Genomic DNA, 23,856 nt, shown 5'->3' on the forward strand with positions numbered 1-23,856 from the left:
TGTCAGACCTTTCCGGAAGACAGAAGCAGTACCGGCTGCCACAGGCCTGGCTTCCTGAGTGTATTACGTTAAGTACCAGTCCCTTCCTGCACTGAAAAACTGGTGCAAGTTTAACTATGGTCAACTTGTTCAGTAAGCAGATGTGGCTGAACTCTGTATTTATAAAAAAAGAAAAAAAAAACACATTATTTTTGGGCTAGGTGAACAGGAGCCCTTGGTAAAGCCTTTAGGCTGCAGCTTTACCTGCAGTAGCTGCTGTGGAGTCTCCTTTAGCTTGTATCAGTTCTGTGGTTGGGCACCTACTGCACCTCATGTCCTTAGCAAAGAATTGTAAGAATATGAATCTATATGACTTGATTTTTTATCTGGGGACATGTGCAGCCTTTCTTTTTCAGTGTAGTTAAGCTTCGTGTCTATAACCATCTCTTAAAGCAATAAGGGTGAAAGGCAGATGTGTGTGTGTGTATTTTTATATACATACATATAAATAAAAAATTCTCTAATTTTAGCATGACTCTAGCAGTCCTTTGCTGATCACACCACCTTCAACAGAGACTCACTGGGCTGTTAGGGTAAGTGTAAAAGCTGGCACATTCCATCCATTCTTTGAAAGCAAATATTTTCCTTGTCTGTAACTTTCCTTGTCAGAGAACTTTGTATCAAATGTATGTCCCATTTTAGAAGCCCTCCCTTTCTGATGGCAAACTTGTGCACAATAGAGAATATTGAGCTGTAGTTTTATATTTGAAATGAGTATTAAACAAGCTTTTGACAACCCCTGGTGTGATATTTTTAAGACACAATGAGTTTTAATCTTCTGCCTGGATTTTGTCCAGAACCCTACTAGTGGGCACTTTCATGTGTGGATAAAGGAACCCCACTGAGAACAGCAAAGCATTTCACCAAATCAATCCTGAAGTATTAATTTAAAGCTTGGGTTCATATGTTCTAATTAGTATTCAGTGATACACAGAATCATGGGGAAAAAAGTAACTTTTGATACATACATGGGAATATTTCTATTTAGTTAACTTTGAAATGCAAATATGTTCTAAAAGGTAGAAATTCAATTACTTGTAGTGCTTAATTTTTTTTTTTCCCTGTTCTTGTATGTTGTACTTTAAAGTAAGAAGCAAATTATTTGGGAAGAACAGTTTGTAGTTCTGCAGAATTTGTCCAAGTTGGTTTAAAATGGGGTTAGCAGTATTTTGATCAGAATGCATTGTCCTTTTAAAACACTGCAGGAATAATTCTGGGATGCTGCCTGTTAAAATCTTATGATTATCATGACCTTAGCTTTGAAATTTAGCTACTAAATCCAGCTCCATGGGATTTACATGGTGGCACTTGCAAGAAAGCTTGGAAATTTAGAATTAATAAAACTGACCAATCTGAATTTCTTGCAAGATCTCATTTTCAACACTCACACAGGCACACTTTTTTACTTATTCAGGCTATTTCTTACCAACTAGGTGGAAGAAAAAGCAAAGTTTGATGGTATTTTTGAAAGCCTTTTGCCAGTAAATGGTTTACTTTCAGGAGACAAAGTAAAACCAGTTCTGATGAATTCAAAGCTACCTCTTGATATCCTAGGAAGGGTAAGTATGCTGTTTAGATTTAGCTATTCTCTATTTAACTTCTTGGAGCTGTAATGTTAAATATTTAAATGTAACTTATCAACATAGTCAGGTTTTGGCTGAGATTTTTACATCAAGTGCATGCTATAAAACAAGAACATTAAGTAGGCTCTGAAGGCTTCCACTTAGAAATAAGAATAACAGTAGTAATTTGGGCCCTAGAGTAGATTGGCTTCATTATTTCTGTATTCACTTAAAGAGCTGCACATTTTGATTTTGGTTGTTTAAAAACAAAGCTCTCCTAAACTGTAATAGCTTTTATAACATTATATCCCATTGTTTTGTCATTTTTCCAAATGCAAGTTATTAGATGTATCATTAAATCTAACTACTGTTTGTACAAGAGAATACTTTTAAACACCCTAGTTTGTTGTAGCTGTCAAATTGTGAAGTGTTTTTTTTCATGTATATTGATAAATACTTCTGGGATCTGAGGTTAGTGTAGCTAGTGCATATTTGCAAAGGAAGCAAACCTGGAAGTCTTTTTCTGCTTCAATTTAAGATGTGTGTATTCTTTAGTGTTTTGCATATTGGTCTGACTGAGAATGAATGCATCCTGTGCAAATCTGTGTTACATATTTGCATCAGGAAGAACTGCCTCTTTTTCTGTATTATCTACAAAATCCAAGTGTGACTCATTTTAGTTCTGTGCTTGAATATTGTGAAGTTCTCAGCCTTGAAAGGCTTTGGATTTTATCTTTTTCTTGTCACAATAGAAATGCGGGAAGCTTTTCATGTGCCAGAAAAGTTTGTTGGCAAGACAGGGGACTGAGGAAATGGACAAAGGAGATAAATGAACTAGCTTTAATTTGCATGTGGATCTAGTGATGAAGTTGTGAATGGAGTTCAGATGGGGGAGCTTCAGTCTCAGCTTTCTGTCCGCTCCACTGTACTCCAATCATATTGATGATTAAACTGCCAGCTGGTGGCTCAGGACCAGAGTGCACAAAGTTTTGTGTCCTTCTAAATCTCTTCTTTGACTTAACCTAATCATGAATTACAGTTGATAGGTGCTTAAATTCTCTCCTGTAGTAAATTCATGGGGTGGACATACTTAATTTGACTAAAAATGAAAACCAGAAATTTAGGAATGGAATTCAAATAAGAAATGTATTGACTTTTCTAAAATATTTTAACTTCCTTGTAAGACAGATTGGGACAATCTGCTAGCTCATACCCTCTGGACAATTCTAAAAGCCACCTCTGGATATTTTGAGTCAGCTTGGTGACTCCTTAATTGCAACACAGGAAGATGAAAAACCTGCCTGTGTTGCATCCAGAATTTGTTAGAGCCAGTGTTGATTCATGTTGCCGGAAAACTCTAATCCAGGCTGTTTCATCAGAATGTTTAGCCAGGTCTAATGTAACTAATATGAGCTTCACAAAAGTCTTATTAGGAGCTTCTAGAGATCATGCTTGATGTGATGACTAGTACCATAAAAACCACAAAATATAACTTATTTTTGTCATAATTGCTGTAGGTCTGGGATCTCAGTGATATTGATAAAGATGGGCACCTGGACAAGGATGAATTTGCTGTGGTAGGTTGCTTTAAATTCTCCATTCACAGTGTGCCTGCTAAAGCAAGTAGCTCAGTTTTTCTCTCAGGAGCTTTGTAGCTTTCTCTGCTAGTGACTGTTCTAATCTAAATGTTCACATGGAGCTGTTAAATGATCTTTCTCAAATCCATCTTTTGACTCTTGCCTGTGTAATCAAGATTGGACTTCTTGTAATTACATTCAAAGTTATCTGCTCTGGTTTACACCTCTGATCTTACTGCCTTTGTTTTCCTAATATGTAAATGACTGACACTGGAAAATCGTGCTGCTTTTACTTCTAATTATTCATGTTATCTGACCTTTTTGCCTTTGCAGGCAATGCATTTGGTTTATAGAGCTCTTGAGAAAGAGCCAGTTCCTTCACTATTACCCCCTTCTCTCATACCACCTTCTAAAAGAAAGAAGACCCCTGTCTTCCCTGGGGCAGTTCCTGTTCTCCCTGCAAGTCCTCCACCAAAAGGCAGTCTCCGTTCTACCCCATCTCATGGCAGTGACAACAGTCTGAACAGCACAGGGAGTTTGTCTCCCAAGCACAGCATCAAACAAGCACAGGTACAAAGCTCTGTTTTTCTTCTGTTTTATTTGGATTTTCTTTTTTGTGGCACTAAACAAGGCACGAACTGCTTTTTGATTTCTACCTCGTGAGCGCTTCTCTGAAAATGTGTTGGTGGGTGATTTGGGTGGAGGGAATGAAATGAGAATGGTAAGACATGGAAGAACAGATTAAGAGCAGGTAAGTTTTAGTCAGAGTGACCATGAGGTAAAGGTTTTATTTGTGTGTCTGCTCTAATACCAAAGAAATCAAATCATTAATCTGCATTCTAAAGCTCCTGTGTTTGTGTCTGTATTTCCAAAGGCTAAATGTTTTTCAACTGATAAATTGCTCATCAGTATTTAGAATTCAGATAAAAAGTATGAAACATTCACAGGAAAAGGGGAAATACCTATTTACCAATCAGATTTGAATGTGCAGGATGTGTGGAGAAAGACTTGATCTTCATTTGAAATCCACAATCTTGTTTTGCAGCCACCTGTGAACTGGGTTGTGCCCATGTCTGAAAAAGTGCGATACGATGAGATTTTCCTCAAAACAGACACAGACATGGATGGTTTTGTGAGTGGCCAAGAAGTAAAAGACATTTTCATGCATTCAGGCCTGTCTCAGAATCTTCTAGCACATATATGGTAAGAATTCCCCAGAAGCTCTGCTTTTGTAACTTGCTGATCTAGGAAGTCAGATGATCCAGCCAGACCTGGGATCCTCACATTAAAAAACAAACAAACAAACAAAAAACCAACCTCATTTCTTTGTCCTGGAAAAACAAGGGAGAAATAAATACTTTGCTGTTCTGGGAGGGATGTGTAAGTCAGTCTGTGAATTATGATTGGTTTTTTAAGTTCTAATACTCTCAATATTTTCAGGAGTACTGCTGGTTTATTTAGTTAAATGTCTAATGAAGTACTACTCTGTCTATGGAACTCATTCTTTAGAATAAGCAGGCTCTGATCAGGCTGAATCAAAAGAAAATTACATGTAAGTGTGTGGTATTTTTCTTGTTTATAAGTATGATCTATTTTTTTTTACCAGGGCTTTGGCAGACACAAGGCAGATGGGAAAGTTAAGCAAAGATCAGTTTGCACTAGCAATGTATCTCATTCAACAGAAGGTCAGTAAAGGGATTGATCCTCCACAAGTCTTGACCCCAGATATGATCCCTCCCACAGAGAGGAACAATCCCATTCAGGTAAGTCAGTGATTGCTTATAGGTGATACTGAGTTCATGGGCTTTGAGTATTGTTTTTGTAAAATTATTTTCTGCAACATTATGGTAAAGAATTGCCAGGTTTTATCCTTCCTCTTACGAAATTCTTTAACATTTGAAAATACATAAAGTTTTAACAACACAAGACAATAAGCAAAGAATAATGTAATAGAACACTTGGAACACTCCATAAATAAAGGAATAATAATCCTGAGAAAAGACAAACATGAAAAATACTTATTAGTTGTAGAGGAGGGATTTTCATAGAGGCCTGTTAAAAGCTGGTTTAGAAGTATGTACCTGACTGTTATCAGTACCAAGTTCCTCCCATGAAAACATAGACCTTTTTTGATGGCTAAAATAAGTGACCTCCTTAGTTTCTGGGCATTGGTCGTTGACTCATCCCTTGTAGCATGAGAGTTCATAGTCCTGTATCTGTCACTGTTAACACCATTTTAATGGAATGTCTTTTGCTGAACCCTGTCTTGTTCCTTCCCCCAAGTGTGTTGATGTCTTTTTGAAACTTAAATGCTTAAGTGCTTTATGTCAGTACTTTCATCTTTTCTATACATCATACAGAATTTCCCTTTCCTATTTTGACTTCCCCCAACCAGAAAACTTTTGAGCCCCTAAATAATGTGAATTGTTGCTGCTGCTCTGGTCCTTTTAAGGTTTTTTCCTATATCCTTTTTCTGTAGACTCTGTCAGGTTACTTGACCTCTGTAGGAACTGAGATCTCAGCACTAACAGAAATGCGTCGTGTGAGTAACTGGGACATCCAAAAGAATGCAAATTTGTTTCTGTGTGCTACCTGTAACTTTTGAAAAGCTTTTATTTCTACACCTTCTCCCATCTCATTGATCTTGTGTTTTGTCACACTTGCTCTTGGCCTGATGATAGTGTCACAGTGGTGTGAAGTGAACAGTGGCTTTTGACCTGGTGCTGTTGCTCCTTCAGCAATCTGAGATTCATGGCTCTATCAACAAGTTCTTTGCTTCCCATTATTTCCAGTTCATTGGATCTTTTTTTTTTTTCCATCTACTGTGGTTTTAGCTGAGTATAATCTGGCATAAACTGTATAACTGTGAACAGAGCAGATGAGTTTTCAGTTCAGCTGTGTTAACCTAAACAATGCAGCAGCTCATTTTAACTTCTTTTGTACTAGATTTGGTAGCACCTTCTTATGGTAGAGGTGTCTCAGCACATCTGTATCTAGTCTGAAAATATAAAAGGGATATCAGAAGCTTTTGATTTGCTTGAAGAAAGTCTGGATTGTTGTTGTTAATGATTATCTAATGGCACAATCACAAAGGAAATGCACTTCTGAAAATGAGAACGTTAACTTATTTAAGCTGGATGTTCACCTATTGTTTCTGCAAAAAACATCCCATTTTACTGTGCTGTTTGTGATTTGTTGGTTGGATTGTTGGCTTTTTATATTTAAATAGAGGCAAACTTTCTGCAGTTACCACAACAACCTCGAAGTGACCTAACTGTACTTTCTTCTTTTTTAAAACACTTTAAATATGTTCAATCTCCTGATTTGTCATGCTAGCAGAGTCAAGTGTTGCAGTTTTTGCTCAGTTGCACTGATTTTTTTTCAAATAACCAGGAACCCTTTTTAGAATAATGACAAATGTTGCACTAAATGCTGAAATTCTTTCTTAAGAACTTAAAATGATAATTTTCTTGCCCAAAAAAGCAAGGGATTTCCTCTGCATGTTCCCTCACTTACACCTGAGTGGCTGTAGAAGTGACCTGCACTGCAGGACATGGGGTGTAATTGCAGAAATGGTCATTAAGTTGTGGCAGGGCTTGAGGAGACTGAAATTACCCACTGATTGCATCAAATTTCCTGGAACCTTTGCTATTGACTATAATAGAGCTGAGTTTTTAGGTTGTGTATTTTAATTCTACCACTGCCTGCAGTTTATTCATTGACATTGTGCATGTTCTTTAACTGCTGTGTATTTTGACTGTCCCATCTGCTAAATGGGCTTAGAGAAGATTCTCCTGACTCACAGCTGGAATTGTGTTGCATGTTCAGTGGTTGTTGCATAAGCACCTATGTCTCCCATAGAATTTTACAAATGCAGATAATGAGAATTGTGTCCCACCTTTGTCCTCAGCCTTTGGAAAGGAAGACCTGCTGTTCCCACTTGGCATTTTAATAGACTCTTTCATTTTTAACAGGACAGCTCAAGTTCTGTTGGATCAGGAGAATTTACAGGTGTGAAGGAACTGGATGATATTAGTCAAGAAATTGCACAGCTACAGAGGTAATAGTTGTGGATTATTAACAGAAAATCCTGGAGCAGGGAACCAGTCCAGTGTTCAGTACTGGTGTGTTGGTTACTGTTGTTTCCATGCAGTATTTGCTTGACACTGGAATTGGTGGCAAATCCACTGACATCCCGCAGTGGTGTAAAGCCAGCCTGGCTTCTACCAGGTGACTTCAGAAGATTGATTATGGAACAGATAGTGTTTTTCAAAGAATAATTGATACGTATACACCTTTACTCCTTTAAAGAATATATCAGAATATGGACTGGTGTTACCAGAATAATATTGATTTTTGCATGAGCATGTATTGTGTTATTTAACTAATCAAGAATACATGTAACTGTTTATCTTGCAGAGAAAAATACTCACTAGAGCAGGACATTAGGGAGAAGGAAGAATCAGTAAGACAGAAAACCAATGAAGTTCAGGTAAAAACTGTTTATCCTTATTAGTTTTCATTTTAATCTAAAATAATACATGGGGAATTCATTCTTTATGTTGCCTCTGAGCAATTCTTTCCTCCTTTTGTGGAACTTCCCTCTAAGTTATGGAAAGATCTTTATTTTCCTGTTCTCCCATCAGAAATGTTTCCTTCTGGTGCTGGTTTATCTAAAGAGAAGATTATATGTGAAGAGCTTAAGATGCCTTTTTTGTTAGTGCTAGGCTAGCACTGTGATTTAGCAAATCATTGTTCAAAGAGTATTGGTTTTGATAATTAGGATAGCTTAGTTACAAGTGCTCTGTCTCCCAGTCTCTTTCCATCTTGTGGGCCATGATTTGTTTCCTGGTGTCTCATGCAAGTTCCTGCAGAAACAAAACACACCTGTGCAGCACCTACACACCATAGCCTGTATGGCAGGAGATCTTTTGGAGTTTGCCAGCCTGTTTGTCTGTGATTGATTATTCTTCTAAGACAACAGTTAAATGTAAGTTACTAACTGTGGAATTTCCCTCAGGAACTGCAAAATGATTTAGACAGGGAGGCAAGTAACTTGCAAGAGCTTGAGGCTCAAAAACAAGATGCCCAAGACCGTTTGGATGAAATGGACCAGCAAAAAGCTAAACTGAAGGATATGCTGAATGATGTAAGGCAAAAATGCCAGGAAGAAACACAGGTGGTGAGTGTATGTTAATTCTGGACATGCTGAAGAGTGTTGCGTCTCTTGTTGAAGGAAATTCACTTTGTGTAATGAATAGGCTTGCTTTATTTACTCATTTTTACCATAGATAGCAATTTCCACACAAATACAGAGGATTTTGCTAATCTAAATACCTTTCATAAAGGTCATAAATGCAGTGTTGAACCAGATGATCTCCAGGGGTCCCTTTCTACAGAAATTATTGTTGCTCTGTGAATATATGAAAAATAGATTCAACCTAGTAGGTTAGTTGAGAAGCATTATTCCTGACCTCTGAGACAGTCCCTGGGCAGTGGTGCATATTTTGATCACTGTGAACCTCATGTTAATATTCTGAGGTAAAAGTGGGTTTTCAGGGGGATCCAATTGCCAGTGTAGCTGGCATGTTATTTTCCTGTAAAAAACTAGTGTATAAGATCATGTAAAAGTGTGTAGGGAGAGACATGTGCAACTGTATTAAGTCTTACCAGAATTAAAAATCAGCTTTATAATACTTGACTGATGTTTAAACGATCCAAGTTCTGAAAACTATATGGCAACCATCTAATGAACAGCTTTTAATTACCTTTATAATTAGTGTGGTATTTGGGCCATTTAAAATTTTAATATTTTTTGGTTTATTGAATGCCCTTTGTGCTTTTATGAAGCTTTTTATGTAACATAAAAAGAAGTCTGCAGTTCTTCATATTAATTTCCTTAGCAATTGATAGGTTGCTTTACAACTTTCTGTTATTAAAAATTTCACTCTGATTTTTGTAATATTTTGTTTCAGATTTCATCACTAAAAATGCAGATTCAATCTCAGGAATCAGATTTAAAATCACAGGAAGATGACCTGAACAGAGCAAAAGCAGAGCTGAATCACTTGCAGCAAGAAGAAACTCAGCTAGAGCAGAGTATCCAGGCTGGAAAAGTGCAGCTTGAAACAATAATCAAATCTCTAAAATCAACCCAAGAAGAAATAAACCAGGTATCCACTGTAGTTTATACAAATTTTTGCTTCTTGAAAGGGTAGGAGTTAAACATCAAATAGAAAGATTGTTTTCCAGAAGAGCAAAAAATACTGTTACATGCAGTAAGTATTTTTTTACTTTTTTTACTGGTGCTTTAGTAGATTAAGTCCTAGTTTAAGTCAGGAAAAGCTCAGTTCTGGTGGGGGGGGGAAGGTGTAACTGTCTGGCAACCATGTTTAATAAGACTGAGAATGACAGTGTTACTGAATGTGGAAGAAACTAAAGCATTTTTCTCACTATTTAGGCAAGAAGTAAACTTTCTCAACTTCAAGACAGTCATCAAGAAGTGAATAAGAGTATAGAAGAATATAATGAAGCTCTAAATGGGATTCATGGTGGTAGCCTGACAAACTTAGCAGACATCAGTGAAGGCCTTGGGCAGGCAGACAGAAGCCATTATGGAGCTATGGTAAAAAAAATTACTGTTGTTCTGTGTATTTTATAATAATTAGGTTTTTTACTTGCACCTAATCTGAAAACATTTTCCAGAATCCTTGTAAGCACAGTATTTACTATGAGTGTAGTATGACGTTAAATATAAATCTTGTCATAGTGTTTTAATAAATCTCCAGCAGGCATGATACCTTTATGCACTGCTTTTAGCTTTCTCTGTAAAAACAAAATGCTAAAAAGAAGAAAAGAGATAAAACCCAGGAAAACATCAAGAGTCATGCTCTGAGAACACTTCAGTGGTTAGTTGTTGTGCTTGCATGGCTTGCATAAACAAGTTTCATTTCCAGTGGAAGCTTCCAGATGTTTCTCTTACTTGCAAAACAGAAGGATCACTTACTGGAAGAAAACCCCAGTGTATGTTCATAGTAAATTTTCTAAACCATTGTGTTCCTTTCCTGTTTCTTAATTCTTCCTTCCTCTTCCTCCTCTCCCCACCTCCCTCCCTGCTATTCTGAGAAGTATTTAAGACTTCATTTGTATTTTGTAAAGAGATGAAAGAAATATCTGATCTTCCTGGTGCTGGAGGCAGGGGGTTAGTTGTTATTGGATGTTTCTTATGTTGGAACTGAATGGCTTGGCTTGGCAGTGGGGTCTGTTGTACAGGTGCTGTGTGCACCGTGTGGCAAGGACTGATTTCTTCAAAGAGACCCAAACCAGATAAAAATGAGTATGAGATGTAAACAACTGTGATGAAGATGTTACATAGCTGGAGTTTTGCTACTTGTTTGCACTGGATTTGTTTGTAATTTGGGCCTTCACTGCCAGACTGTCCCCCCTGTCCTCAAAATGTTGGGATGACACTTCCTGCCAGGCAATGCTTTGTGGTGTCTCCTGTATCTGAAGCCTTAAGCTCAGCAATGAGTTATCAAGAGTGTGGCTTCTCAGTAGTAATTTCTATTTGTAATCCACAGCTGATTTCTGGATAATTTTATTTTAAATAACTGTCTTACCTGAAGCTGAGCTGTGAAATAACTGGGAGAGAAAAATATTTTGGTAGTGTGGTGGTTGGGGTTTTAGTTTGGTTTAAGTAATTGAGAGCTGAATATATTAATATGACAAATAGTTTAAGATTTTACTGTTATTTGTATATACTTTTGATGTTTTGAGTAGTCTGAGGTTGCATATTTCTCTCTGTTGCATATTTCTCTCTGTTGTGTAATTCTGCTTAGAAGCCGCTTACTCGGAAAGTTCTTTAGGAAGTAATTTTTGAGGTTATTGAACAATTCCATAGTTCCATAGAACTCTTGCTAAATGAGTAACTGAGCTTTTATTCATACATTTTACTTCATACAGTAAGTTGCTGTAATGTTTCTTCTCTGAATTTTTAGGATGATCCATTTAAGAATAAAGCCTTGATGTTTACCAATAACACACAGGAATTGCACACAGACCCATTCCAGTCAGAAGATCCTTTCAAATCTGATCCATTCAAGGGAGCAGACCCTTTCAAAGGCAGTAAGTGACCAGTAGCTTACCTGAGACCTTGAAGACCAATTGTAGAGTACATGATACTTTCACAAACCTTTATGATCTTGCTAAATAGTGGATTAAACAAATTATTTTTCTATTCTGCATAGGTGACCCATTCCAGCATGATCCTTTTGCAGAACAGCCACCTGCTCCAGCAGGTAATAGCCCTTTGGATGACAGGACAGATGTGATATAAATAATTTATAGCCCAAACACAAAGATTTCCAAGGTTTCCCTGGCTTCAGATGTTTGGTTTTGCATGTGGGAACTTAGAAACCTGACGGTGTGTTAATAACATGCATGTAATTCTTTGCTAAGTCCATAACATTAATATAAATATGTACTTGTTCAAACTCAGTTTGAACTAAACCCTGTTTGGAGAGGTATCTGGAAGTTTGAGAGTTACCAAATAATTTTGTGTTTTTATAAGAAAAATGACCTCAGTGAGTGTGAGGCCAAACACAGCATGGTTCATTCTGGATACACTAGGTGCAACAACATTCTCTTTACCTTTTAATACTCCTCCTAGATCCATTTGGAGGGGATCCATTTAAGGAGAGTGACCCATTTCGTACTTCTGCCCCTGAGGATTTCTTCAAGAAGCAGGTGAAGAGTGACCCATTTACCTCAGATCCATTCACAAAACCACCCACTTTACCCTCAAAGGTCAGTAATTTTTAAATCTCCACATCATACATTTCTTTGGCTTTCAGACAATAAGCCTGTCAATAATGAAAGGAATTAAATATCATTAGGTACTTTTCCCCAAACTGATGAAATGTTTAATTTTATATGGGTTGTTAGAGCAATCAGCAGTTTATTCTTTCCAGTTCCATGGTAGTGATGCATATTCCCCATGAAGATGCAATTAAGTGGATTATTTTTTTTTGTTCTCTGTTGGGAATTCCAACCCCCCAGCACCCACTCATCTCACCATTCCCTCCATTCCATCCATTTTTCCATTTGTGCAGTCACAAAGTGCATTAGATGGAGGAACTCATCTGGCTAAAGGACCACTGAGCCACCAACAGGCACTAGAGCCAGCCCAGTGGAAGGACAGCACAGAACACCAGTACAGGTTAGGGGTGGACCTCCTGGAAAGCAACTCCAAGGAGAAGGATTTGGGACTCCTGGTAGATAGAAAATTATCTATGAGCCAGCAATGAGCCCTTGCCACCAAGAGGGCCAGTGGAGTCTTGGGGTGCATGAGGAAGAGTGTGGCCAGTGGGTCAAGGGATGTCATTCTCCCCCTCTGCTCTGCCCTGTGAGGCCACATCTGGAGAACTGGGTCCAGTTCTGGGCTCCCCAGCTCAGGTGAGACAGGGAACTACTGGAGAGAGTCCAGGGGAGAGCAACAATGATGACTGGGGGGTTGGAGCATCTCCCTGATGAGGAAGGGCTGAGAGAGCTGGGACTGTTCAGCCTGGAGAAGAGAAGGGTTAGGGGAGACCTTATCAATGCCTGTATCTATCTAAAGGGTCTTCAATACCCTATCATTGATACCTTATCAATGCCTGTATCTATCTAAAGGGTGGGTGCAGGGAGGATGGAGCCAGAGTCTGCTCAGTAGTTCCTAGGGACAGGATATGGGGCAATGGGCACAAGCTGGAACATGGGAAGTGCCACTGAAATATGAGGAAAAATTATTTACAGTGAGGGTAACAGAGCCCTGGGACAGGCTGCCCAGGGAGGTTGTGGAGTCCCCTTGTGGAGTATCTGGAGATACTCAAGACCCCCCTGGGTGTAGCCCTGTGGGACCTGCTCCAGGGGATCCTGCTTTAGCAGGGGAGTTGGACTTGGTGATCTCTAGAGGTGCCTTCCAGCCCTGACAATTCTGTGATTCCATGAACATGTTTGTCAAATGTAAAAGTCACAGTGGATGGTTTGGGGAGGTAGTATAGACTTCTTGTTTTGTTTTTTAATTAATCCTTTCCCTCACCCTTATGGCATTAATTGAGTATTGCCACAGCAGTGTTCCCATGGGAGGTTGGTTCAAGCCTTGCAATACAGTTGGGTAACAGCAGACTTTTCAGACTGAAGAGCAACTGTAGACACCATCTATTTAAAACCAGTGATACAAAACCTCTCAGAATTAATAACAATGGAAATTCCTGACCTGATGAATGCTCAGGGGCTGTTGCTGAAAACCTGAGCACTTCTGGGTGGAATTTCTTACTTTGCCCTGGTAACTAGTATTGCTTGTGTTTCACTGTGATACACTTTTCACTTGAATGTGTTTCACCTGTAGGTCCTTGATGTTTTGTTCAATGCCATCAATAGCCAAATGCACTAAAAGTGTCATGTAATCAATGTTTACCCTCCTGAGTGTCCACTGAACAGCCAGGCCTGAGCTTGGAAATGATTTGTCTTAAAGCAAGAGATTTTGATATGCATAAATAGACAAGTGCACAGAACAATAATGATGTGTGTCTGTTTTTATTTAGCCTGACCCTTTTGAAAGCAGTGATCCCTTCACATCTTCCAGTGTCTCTTCAAAAGGTCCAGGTAAGAAGAAAAATTTTCTCATGAAGATGAGTAAGGAGGTATCTCTTTATGAAAAGAGGGTTGAGAACAAAGTTTCTTGTGAACTGCTGGCAAATACCATGTGGTCCTTTTATGGATTATGAACATTAAGCCTTTGCATACATGGTATACTTTTTAATTATTTTTTTCCCTTTCCCCCCCAAACAAGTGGTAGAAAACCTATTGTTTTATGGAATTCTCTTCTAACATCTCATGCCAGGCCAAAATGCAAGGTTTTTTACCACCTGCCAAGTTTTGTAGGTCATTAACACCAAGCATTTTTCATCATTCTGAAGTATTACTTTAAGTAACTTTTGCTTTTTTATTCCTGTATCTGTTTCAGATCCATTTGGAACACTGGATCCATTTGGAAGTGGTGCTTTCAGTAGTGGTGAGGGATTTGCAGACTTCAGTCAGATGTCAAAGGTAAAGGTTACAAGGAAAGCAACTGTCCTTTTCAAAATTTATCTACAGTTTGGGGTCTTTTAAGAGATAATTGTAACTTCTCAGCTGACAACTGACCTCTGTTAATTTTTTTTTCCAATTAACCTCACCAGATGTGCTGTTCCCTGATGGTTTTTTGTTGGGTTTTTTTGGTATAAACTGAGTTTACAGGGTGTTTCTAGTAGAACTGGGTCCTTCCCTCCTGGTCTGGATCAGTCACAGGCTGCTCTTCACTTTCTGAGATGGAGTTTGGAATGTACAGTTGACATCAGCTGCCCAGCTTTTTGCACTTAGTTCTACAATTACACTTTTGCACACTCTAGAGTAAATTTTAACAAGAAAATAAGCTTCGACTAGTTAAACTTGTCTTTTTTTTCTGATTTTTCTTACCGCTTTTTTGCCGCTAGGTGGCAACAGACTTTACAGGTATTGATGGGTTTGGCTTGAGGTAAAATTTCAGCCATGGTCCAACTGGGAGTTTTAGCTTACCCACAAAATTCCTCTTTCTTCCTTTCAGGATGATCAGTTCCCCTGCATGACATACTTTCTGGTGCCTTTTTTAATCAAGAGGAGAGTCCTTCACAAGAGCTGGCTGAATATAGGAAACATGACAAAACTATGGGTTGGGAATTTTCCCTGAAATTTTACAAAAAAAGACAAATAGTTGTATGTAACTTAGGAAAAGCTTTGGAATCAAGTTATCCAGCTCTTCATTCTGCAACCCACCATGTTTTTCGACTTTCTATCATGGTTCTGTTCATCAGAGTGAAGGCCAGGCTGTGGAATGACTCTTCATTGCCAAATAGAAAAAGTAGAGTTTTACTTCCTTTTATTTTTCTCATCAGCTTTTTGCTGGGACCAAAAGTTCTAGAAGTACTGAAGTGATTAAGTAACTACTTTTGAATGTTAATTAACTCCTAACACCTCTGTCAGGGGGTGTTAGCCTCACACCACTGACATTTTCTGGAAATGTCCTCATTTTTATGAAGTTCGTGCTTTTACTTGAGTTAACTTGTAGCCTTCATGAAAAAAAAACAACATATCTGCAATGTGCTTATGTTCTTTTTCTTTTTTTCTCATGTAGTCAGTAGCTTCAGACCCCTTTGCCTCCTCTTTTGGAGGGGTGGGATTCTCAGATGACCCTTTCAAAAGCAAATCAGACACACCAGCATTGCCACCAAAGAAAAATGTCCCTCCACGACCCAAGCCACCCAGTGGTAAGGAGTGTTGGTTTTTTTTGATAGTCAATTCCCCCACTTTTCTGTATATTATTGGACCTAAGGAGAAGTTGAGAGTCTTCCATTTCATTATTTTATATTTCAACCGTGGAGAAAGGTGTGAGATTATTAATAAATTGGCAGAAATTGTCAGGAAACCAAACTGGATCTCTTCAGGCTGGTAAACATGATTAGGGAGTGGTATGACAGAACTGTAAAATGACTTGTGGCAGGGAAAGAAGGGGGAAAAAATGTCTTTTCCAAGTAGGCAACAAATGAGATCAGTAAATATGGGGGTTTTGGTTGGTTGGTTTGGTTTTTGGCTGTTTTTTTGCCAGAGAATGTATTGGATGCAAAAATTTAACATGGGCTTAAAAAAGAACTAGATGATTTGTAGAAGAGAAATCCAACAGGGGCAACAGGGTCTGCCAAAAGCCAAAGTACTTCTGGCTCCTGTGTTGCTGAATGTCTGCAGGGTAGTCTGGGGCATGACTCTGTCTTTACCTTTTGATGTTCTTCCTGAGGCATCTGCCACTAGATACTGACAAGAACAGGGCACAGAGCTAGATAGACCTGTCCTGTTTGGTCCAGGTATGATCACTTCTGTGTTCACACATTGCTGGATTAATTACAAACCAGAACACATCTAAAATCTGAATATATGGCTTGTTTTTGTTTCAAGTCCATTATGTATGGAAATTCTTAAAGATGTGTGAATGTCCTGAATGGAAAATAAGATCTCTTTTAATGGAAATTCAACTTCTACTTGTTTGTCCTCTCCCTAGAGTTTATTTTCAAAATATTCAAAACAGTGAAACTGTTTTAAGAACTGAAGCCACTTAGAGTTGTTAGTTTCAAGTCTCCTTTTAACAACAGTGCTGTAGTTCAGTTAAGACCAGCAGTGAACATCTAGTTGGCTTAAAAAATAAACAAAAAGCTGGGTTCTTCTGATGAATGGGCAAAGAATTTGGCACAGAACTTTGCACCAGACATGGGTCAACATCTGGTATTGTCATGTATCCACTGACAGTGTTAGAAAGCATGACACAAAATAAACAGCTCCATTATTAATGTCTCCCTGTCTAAATATGTGGCTTGTCAGCTTCTCTGCTGTTGCATTTTGGAGAAAAGAATGCACCCTGCACCCATCCTGTTTCTAACAACAGGTATTGTTGACTGGTTTTGCAAACCAGTTATGCTAGAACTAGCTCCTTGGATAGTGTGAAGAGTGCTTTCTATTACCAGGGCATCCTGAAGATCTCATTAACTATCCCATAGATTGATCCAAGGTTTGGAGAATACTACTTACCACAGTAGAATCATAAGCAGGCCATTACAGCAGCATTACTTTGTTCCATTTACTGTGGTTTACTGTGCTCAAGAAGAGATGATGCACACTGAAACACTGAAATCAAATGCTCAGGTTCTGTGGAGGTGAGTAGAGATGACAATTTGTGAGGAAATGCTCTAGGATTGAGGAAAAGTTCTTGAAGCATTGTCTCCCAAGCTTGCTTTTGTAAGTAATTTCTACTCTTGAGGTTCTAGAGTCTTTAGTGATTAAAACCCCATAATATGTAATGTTGACAAATATCAATAGGACACAGTTTAATAGAAGCAGAAATACCAAAGCTGAAGGTGATCTTGCCATTGTGAATTATTTTTCTTTCTTCTTCATTAGGTTTTCAAGGAAAGTGTGTAAGTGATCATCTTTTTAGAGAGTATCTGCCTAGAGTAATGGAGTGTTTCAAGGGCCTGTATAAAGTCGAATGAGTCAAACAAATACTAAATATACCTGTATTATCTCTTTCATGTGGTTTCTTTCTATTTCTTGTTTGAAACATGATTATTCCTGCCAACTACAGTGTAATAGCAGCAGCAAAGGTGAGAAATACATGCTGTGGGATGGACTCACCTCCATGGGCTTTTTGGGATTTAGGTCTCATCATTCCCTGCTTTGTACATGCTGAGGAATTTTGGAGGACACTTGGCTTTAGTAATTTGTTTTGAATTTAGATGTGTGCACTCAGCCTTCAGTCAGCCTCTTCAATCGGTTTAAATGTCTACCTTCCCCTCTTCTTGGGAAACACAATATTTGTAAGGTTCAGCTGCTCAACCAAAAGCAAACGTTGTTATGGTAAAATAGACTAAGGAGGAAACAAAGCAGGGTGTTGTTTTTTTTTTAAAAAGCAAATGAGCCTCATGTGCTTATGCAGTTACACTCCTCCCTTCCTTCCACAACTAAGGCAATCTTCAGTGGTTACTTAAAGCATGAGAAATTATATAGTAAAATACTGCGATTCTAGCAAGAGATACAAGGGTGAGTTAGAAACGGGAACGCTGCTCAGAGAAGAAAAAACAGACAAGAAACTTCCGTTGTTTCTTACCTTTCTCATTGGTCTGTTTAATTAAAAAAACAAGCAGGTGATAAAGATCTTGCTGAAGGGTGGATAAATGCTACTTATTACCAGAGAAATCTGCAGTTTGCTTTTCTGTTCCCAGTTCATGCTCTTTTTTAGAAAAACTGTTCTTTCTGTTGAGGGGGATTGTGTGGTTTGCTTGTTTTGTTGGGCTGGTGCAATGAAGATCTAATATAAAACTTGACTGTAGAGTTTTGTGGACAAGTAAAGTGGAAAATACTAAGAAATATTTTTGCAGAGCATTGAAAATTGTCTAGGTTCCTATGTAGTTGTTGACAGGGGAAGCTAAAATCCACCAGGAGTTGTTCCCACTTAATTGCTTTACTATGTACAAAGTTTTTTGGAGAACTGTAACATGCAAGCACTGTCTGATGGATCCACAGGGGTGTTTCAGGGTGTCCTGGACAATCAGGGTGCCACAGTTCCCACCTTGCCTACATGTCTGCTTTGTCCAGATGAGTGAGTTGTGCATCAGGTCTTTCTTCCCAAAAACAAAGGCAGAGCAAATCTTTGGAACTGAACCTGGGGCCAAGGAAGCACTTCAGACATTGCCTCTGTTTACCAATTAGTGAAGGTCAGATCTACAGGCCTTCAAATGTACCTTGAAAAGTGTAGTTCAGAGGAGCTGCTCTCTTACCAAGGCACTGGAAACAGTCTTCAGACCATGCTTGAGGGAATTTTTCTGCTGCTTCCAGCTTTGTCAGCAGCAGGATTGCAGTGGGTAATCATTGTCTGCCTTGTAAATCCTGACCTGTTTGCTGGCTGCTTGTGTTGTGGAGGTTCTTTGGTTGGTTTGTTTTCATTTTTCTTGGACATGGAGAAGCAGCTGTGATCTGGTGAGGGGATCAGCAGATACTTCAGTTCCCAGCTGTTTGTTGTTGTCACTATCTGGCAAGGATGGGCGAGCACTGAGTGTGTAGCATGGATTAAACACCCTTGAGATCCGTATCTGACCCTTCTCAAAAACTTAAGTTTAGAATAGGTTGGCAGTCTTGAGATTATTTCCTTGAAGCTGTATCTTAGGCCAAATCTCAGGCTTATACTTGTTTTGTTCTTCATAAATCATTTTCCTTCTTTCTCACCCTCTTTTCTGAACCAGAGTCTGCAAGATCTTTTAGATGTTACTTGGTCTTAAACTGATCCTTACTTGATCCAAGAAAAATCTCCTGTTTGTTTTTCTAATTAAATGCCCTATTGTGCAACTGTTTAAAAACAAAGTGCATAATCTTTAAAGCTAATTGGAGGAAGGCTAATAAATCTATGAACCAAAACAGAGAATGGCAAGGAAAAAGGTGTTTTAGAAGCAGCAAGCCTGGGTACCAGTGCACCTCAGAGCTCCAACACATCTTTATTGCATGCAAAGGTTTGGAAAATCAGTGTCTGTGCCTTACCTAGTTTAAGATTCTCCTTTTAGGTTGAGAAAAATCAGTTGAAAAGGTGTTTAGCTCTTCTGACTGGACTGTTCCAACAAAAATCCCCAGGGAAGTATTTGTATGTTCTTTCTCTTCAGGAATGTGTTTGTAGTCTGTGAAGGTCCCAATGGACTGGAGGTTTCGTACAGTTCCTGTGGGACTTTGCTCAAGTAATTTGATGTTCACCGGGTGGTACTGGAGCACTTGAAGGTTTCTTACATGGATGCTGCATCTTGAGTAATGCTCAAAAATGCACCAAGAAATTATCCAGATGTGAGCAGGCATAAACTTTGCATGATGGGTGATGATAAACAGAAAACAAGACAATATGAAATATTTGTGCTAACAAAAATAATAGTAGTGTGTATTGACAGACTTAAGCCAAGCCACAGGGACCTACATTTCAGTGCTAATTATTTTCTCAAGCTGTCCTAAAACATAGCTAAGTTTTGTAGATTTATAAGCACATTTTATTTTCTGTCATAGAGGATTACCTGCAGTGTTTAGCACTAGTGAACAGAAGTTTATATTAGTTTATATTTATAAAAGCCACTTGATATTTCTGAAGCCTAGTTCTTGGGTTTTGCAGGACTTGGGTGGAATTAAGAATAAAGTCTGCAAGAGCTGATACACTGAAACCTGTCAGTTAAAATGGTTTTTCTAGGTTCTCACAGGCCAACAATTCTGTTTTCTGCCATGAGCTGCAGATTGAAATCAGTCAGAGTTCACCGCTAACTAGTTTCTAGGTAAAAGTTGTTGATTACAAAAAGAGAGAAACAGATTTTTTTTTTCTTATTTTTTTTTCTTTTTTTTTTTTTAAAGTACAGGAAGTTGCTGTGTGGGTGTCAGTGATTGGGTTATAAGTAAAATTCAATGCTCTAGTGCTTTGATCGTGAGACCTACTGCTTCTGCCCCACCCTTACCACTTCCTTCAGATGCAGCCCCATCCATTCCACATTGCGGTTATAACAGCACTGGTAACCAGTGATATTAGTGGAGGAACCTTCACCACTAACCAGTGTGTAACCTTCAACCTCTTCTAAATTTTTATTGCTTCTTATAGTGGTTTTGACCTTTTTAACCTTGAAAGAATATGGAAGCCCTATCAGTCTAGCTTTTTAAAAGCTGTATTTTCTGTTAAATGCATTTAATAGGATACATTTAATAAAATATATTGAATGTACTCAAATGTAATTTCTATTAAATGGATTGGATATTAGTGACTAATAGAGGTGGTGGCTGTGGTACTAATAGTGAACCTCCTCAATGCAAATGTACTTCTTTTAAAAGTTCAGGTTTTCTTTGGGATGCCAATACATAAGTAGCAGAAAAATATAGCTTGGAATTCAAAGGACTAGATATTGAATTGATTTTGTGTAATAAATACATTAGTGAATTTATTTAGCTGCCACTTGGAATACAGGTTTTAAAATAAATTATATTGGGAAATTATTATTCCAGGTGGCACACAGCGAGTTTGTCAAAGAACCCTGGCTTTGTTTTATGATCCATTTATTCTTTGTAGCTCTGATATATGATGGAAACTGAATTTGTACATTGGCATTTCAGAGGTCAGTGGTTAACACCTCTGACTTTGAGCTAAGGGCTGCCATTCTGTTCTCACATTGTTTTTTATGACTAGTAGTGTTTCTGAAATGTCAAAATATTGGATAAAGCCTTGAGAAGACAAACTAGGGAACTAACCAGCCTTCCCTTGATTTAGGAAGTATGATTTTAGTCCCTCAGGGGTGACTGGCTTGTGTGGAGCCCCAGAAGACCTGTGTGAGCACAAGGGTCTGCACAGTATTTAGTAGGAGTGACTATCAATTATTACCAAATAATAGTTATTGACAAGACATTATTTAACCAACCAAGGTGTTAGGGTTCAGTATTTTTACCAAATCACAAATTGTTAAACTGTTAGCTTTATTTTCCTGTCCCACCAATGAAGTCAGGAAAGGCCCCAACCTACTTTAGCAAAATCTGGCTGATCAAGCCCTATTTTTTTCATCTTGCCAGTTGGCAGATGAAGAGAAGTGATATCTGAAGCTGTTGCTGCCTTGAATAGAAATGAAAAGGGGTCAGGGCTTTAAGATCTGTTAAAGATCTGTCAACATCTTCAGGATCTTGATATTTAATTGAACCAATCTGAAAACTCTCTTAGTTCTGGTGCATATTGTAATCTGCAGAAATCATAATTCTCTAGTTTTGGGTGAGTATCCTTTGGCCTGTTCTCACTAGTCTGGTTGCTGGGTGGATACCCAGATGGGGGATGCCCATACATTCCAGGCTTCCTTGGACCATGATTGTCTAACTTTGGAGCTAGACTGACTCTGTGGCATGTTTTTGCAGCCCTGTAACCATTTTAGATGCCTCTTACTCGTGTGCACCATCAGCAGCTCAGTGCTGCCAGCCACCTCTGTGCTTGCACAGATCAGGAGGGCAATGCAGGCAGCTCACAGAAAGGCAGTGTTTGTACAGCCCTCTGCTGCTGCTGTCTTCCTTTGTATTTGATGCTTCCTCCTCCTTTGTCAATGATAAATATAGTTCTTTTTCATATGTGCTACTTCTCTAAATGTAAGGCATTTTATGGTTTTACTGTTTGTGCCATCTTAGATTTATTTTTCATCTGTGAAACAGTACAAGAGCACTGCTAGTTCACACTGACTTCATGTTGACAGTTGTCAGGGAGGAAAAAAGAGCACAGATCTTTGCTACTTTTTAATTGGCCATCTAAATGTGTTTCAGTGCAGTTTGTGTGCCTAAACTGTCTTCAATGTCTCAATTAGATGAAAAATAATACACTTTCTTCAGTATCTTGCTTAAAAGCCATGCAAGCAAAAGCCTGAAAGCTTTGTTGTGTGCACTTACTGATTTCATTTGTTCAAGGAAAGTGATGTCTTGTGAATCCTCAGTGTTTAAACACATCATATTCCTGTGGCCATTTCTTTTGACCTGCACCATGGTACCATATCCCCAGGATAGAAATTTGAGTGGAAATTGTTTCAGGGTTTTTAGTGAGATAATGTTAAGGAGAAAGAAGCCATGTTAGGTACAAGCTCTGCAATCAGGAGACCAAACAAAAGAATTGTATGAACCCATCAGAAAAAAAAAAAAAGAATAATTCCCTTGCATTTATTTTCAGGGCTTATTCAAGTTGTGGGGAACAATCATTTGATCTGGAGGACAGTGCAAAGTTCTGATCTTTAGTCATTGGGTGATCACAGGAGTAGAGGAGAGTTCTGTTTATATGAGTGGGACCACACACCTGTTTCCTTAGAGCTGCTTCACTACCCAAGGTTATTCACAAGCAGCACAGTGCCTGTTTACCTTGATTTATTTCCCCCCACCCAGCCAAGAGTGAAAAATTCAGCCTCAAAAGTTTCTGACTGACACTAAGACTTTTTTTTTTTAATTATTATTTTTCATGCCTTCTAGAAGAGCTGACAGTTGCTTCAGGACACAGGCATCCCTTGTTGTGTAGGATAAATGACTCATGGGTGGAGCACCTGCCCAGCCACAAACTAAAAATTCCACTCACGCTTTGATTTGGTTGTTTGTGCTGATCTCTCACTGTCAAGATATTTCAGTACTGATGGTTGAAAGAGGTTGTTCAGAATCTGTTTCAGAACAGATTGTTGGGCTGCGTATGCAACGAATCCTCCTCTCACCTTTCAAGAAATCTACAGTTCTCAGAACGTTTCTCTTAAGCAAAGGTTTGCAGAGTTACAGGCTGGTTCAAGGTGCAGATTTTGCAAATATTAAGCAAAAACTGTTTCAAGAGGGTTTTTTGCATAGGAAAAATTCTTCCTTCTGTTACTAAAAATACATGTGATTTTTTGCAAAGAGCTTTCTAGCCAAACATTGAGTTTGAATTTCAGTGCAGGACAAATAACTCCTGAATATTCTGTAGAAATTTGGTTTTAATTTAACCTTCAGGCACATTTTGAAAGCTAGTAATACCTTTTCTATAAGTTCTGGAAGTTCACAGTTTATTAAACTTATTCTGCAGCAGTGGAGGAGCTGGATAATTTAACAAGGGTGGTAAAGAGCTGAGGAAGTTAGGAATGATACATAAAGTTTGGTAAAGTGTGAAGAGAAAGATGTGCTGGGAGGCACCTTGTACTGCAGAGTCTCCGAAGTTTTGTCAAGTAACACTTCCTCTGGCATAGAAAAGATGTGAGAGATAGGAACCCTGGTATTATATGTTCAAATGTAATTTCAGGTATGGACTTAACTCACACTATCACTACTTCTCACATGGCTTCTTATTTTTCACTTTAGAAAGTTTCCTGGAAAGGACTAGTTGTTTAGTGAAAGTTTAAAGTCATGTCAGCTCAGCTCTGCCATGTGTACATGCATCATCTGCTCTTCAAACACATGAAAACATACTGTTTCTTATCATTCAATTAGGATAATTATCTAAGCAGAAAGGTCAGACCATTCTCCAAACTCAAAATACAGAGGAAAATAGAAATGTTTCACTTCACTGTTTCGTTGTCAATATCTTGTCATTTAGGGACACG

The 23,856-nt window shown here is 38.5% G+C and overlaps 1 protein-coding gene across 1 annotated transcript in view; it reads left to right on the forward strand.

The window, feature by feature from the left end:
* The window catches only part of EPS15L1 (epidermal growth factor receptor pathway substrate 15-like 1), a 34,386-nt gene that overhangs the window by 1,695 nt on the left and 8,835 nt on the right, over positions 1 to 23,856 (forward strand). Inside the window, exons 5-22 of the mRNA XM_009997801.1 lie at positions 510 to 572; positions 1,473 to 1,598; positions 3,119 to 3,178; positions 3,512 to 3,748; positions 4,224 to 4,381; positions 4,785 to 4,941; positions 5,658 to 5,720; positions 7,153 to 7,238; positions 7,598 to 7,670; positions 8,199 to 8,360; positions 9,154 to 9,351; positions 9,639 to 9,803; positions 11,176 to 11,302; positions 11,425 to 11,475; positions 11,847 to 11,983; positions 13,762 to 13,822; positions 14,184 to 14,266; positions 15,369 to 15,501. Of these exons, the coding sequence (XP_009996103.1) occupies positions 1,563 to 1,598; positions 3,119 to 3,178; positions 3,512 to 3,748; positions 4,224 to 4,381; positions 4,785 to 4,941; positions 5,658 to 5,720; positions 7,153 to 7,238; positions 7,598 to 7,670; positions 8,199 to 8,360; positions 9,154 to 9,351; positions 9,639 to 9,803; positions 11,176 to 11,302; positions 11,425 to 11,475; positions 11,847 to 11,983; positions 13,762 to 13,822; positions 14,184 to 14,266; positions 15,369 to 15,501 (1,987 nt within the window). The 5' untranslated portion in view covers positions 510 to 572; positions 1,473 to 1,562. The remainder of the gene's footprint in view (positions 1 to 509; positions 573 to 1,472; positions 1,599 to 3,118; positions 3,179 to 3,511; positions 3,749 to 4,223; positions 4,382 to 4,784; positions 4,942 to 5,657; positions 5,721 to 7,152; positions 7,239 to 7,597; positions 7,671 to 8,198; positions 8,361 to 9,153; positions 9,352 to 9,638; positions 9,804 to 11,175; positions 11,303 to 11,424; positions 11,476 to 11,846; positions 11,984 to 13,761; positions 13,823 to 14,183; positions 14,267 to 15,368; positions 15,502 to 23,856) is intronic.

This window comes from Chaetura pelagica, unplaced genomic scaffold (assembly GCF_000747805.2).
Source record: "Chaetura pelagica isolate M959 unplaced genomic scaffold, ChaPel_1.0 scaffold595, whole genome shotgun sequence".
Taxonomy (NCBI): domain Eukaryota; kingdom Metazoa; phylum Chordata; class Aves; order Apodiformes; family Apodidae; genus Chaetura; species Chaetura pelagica.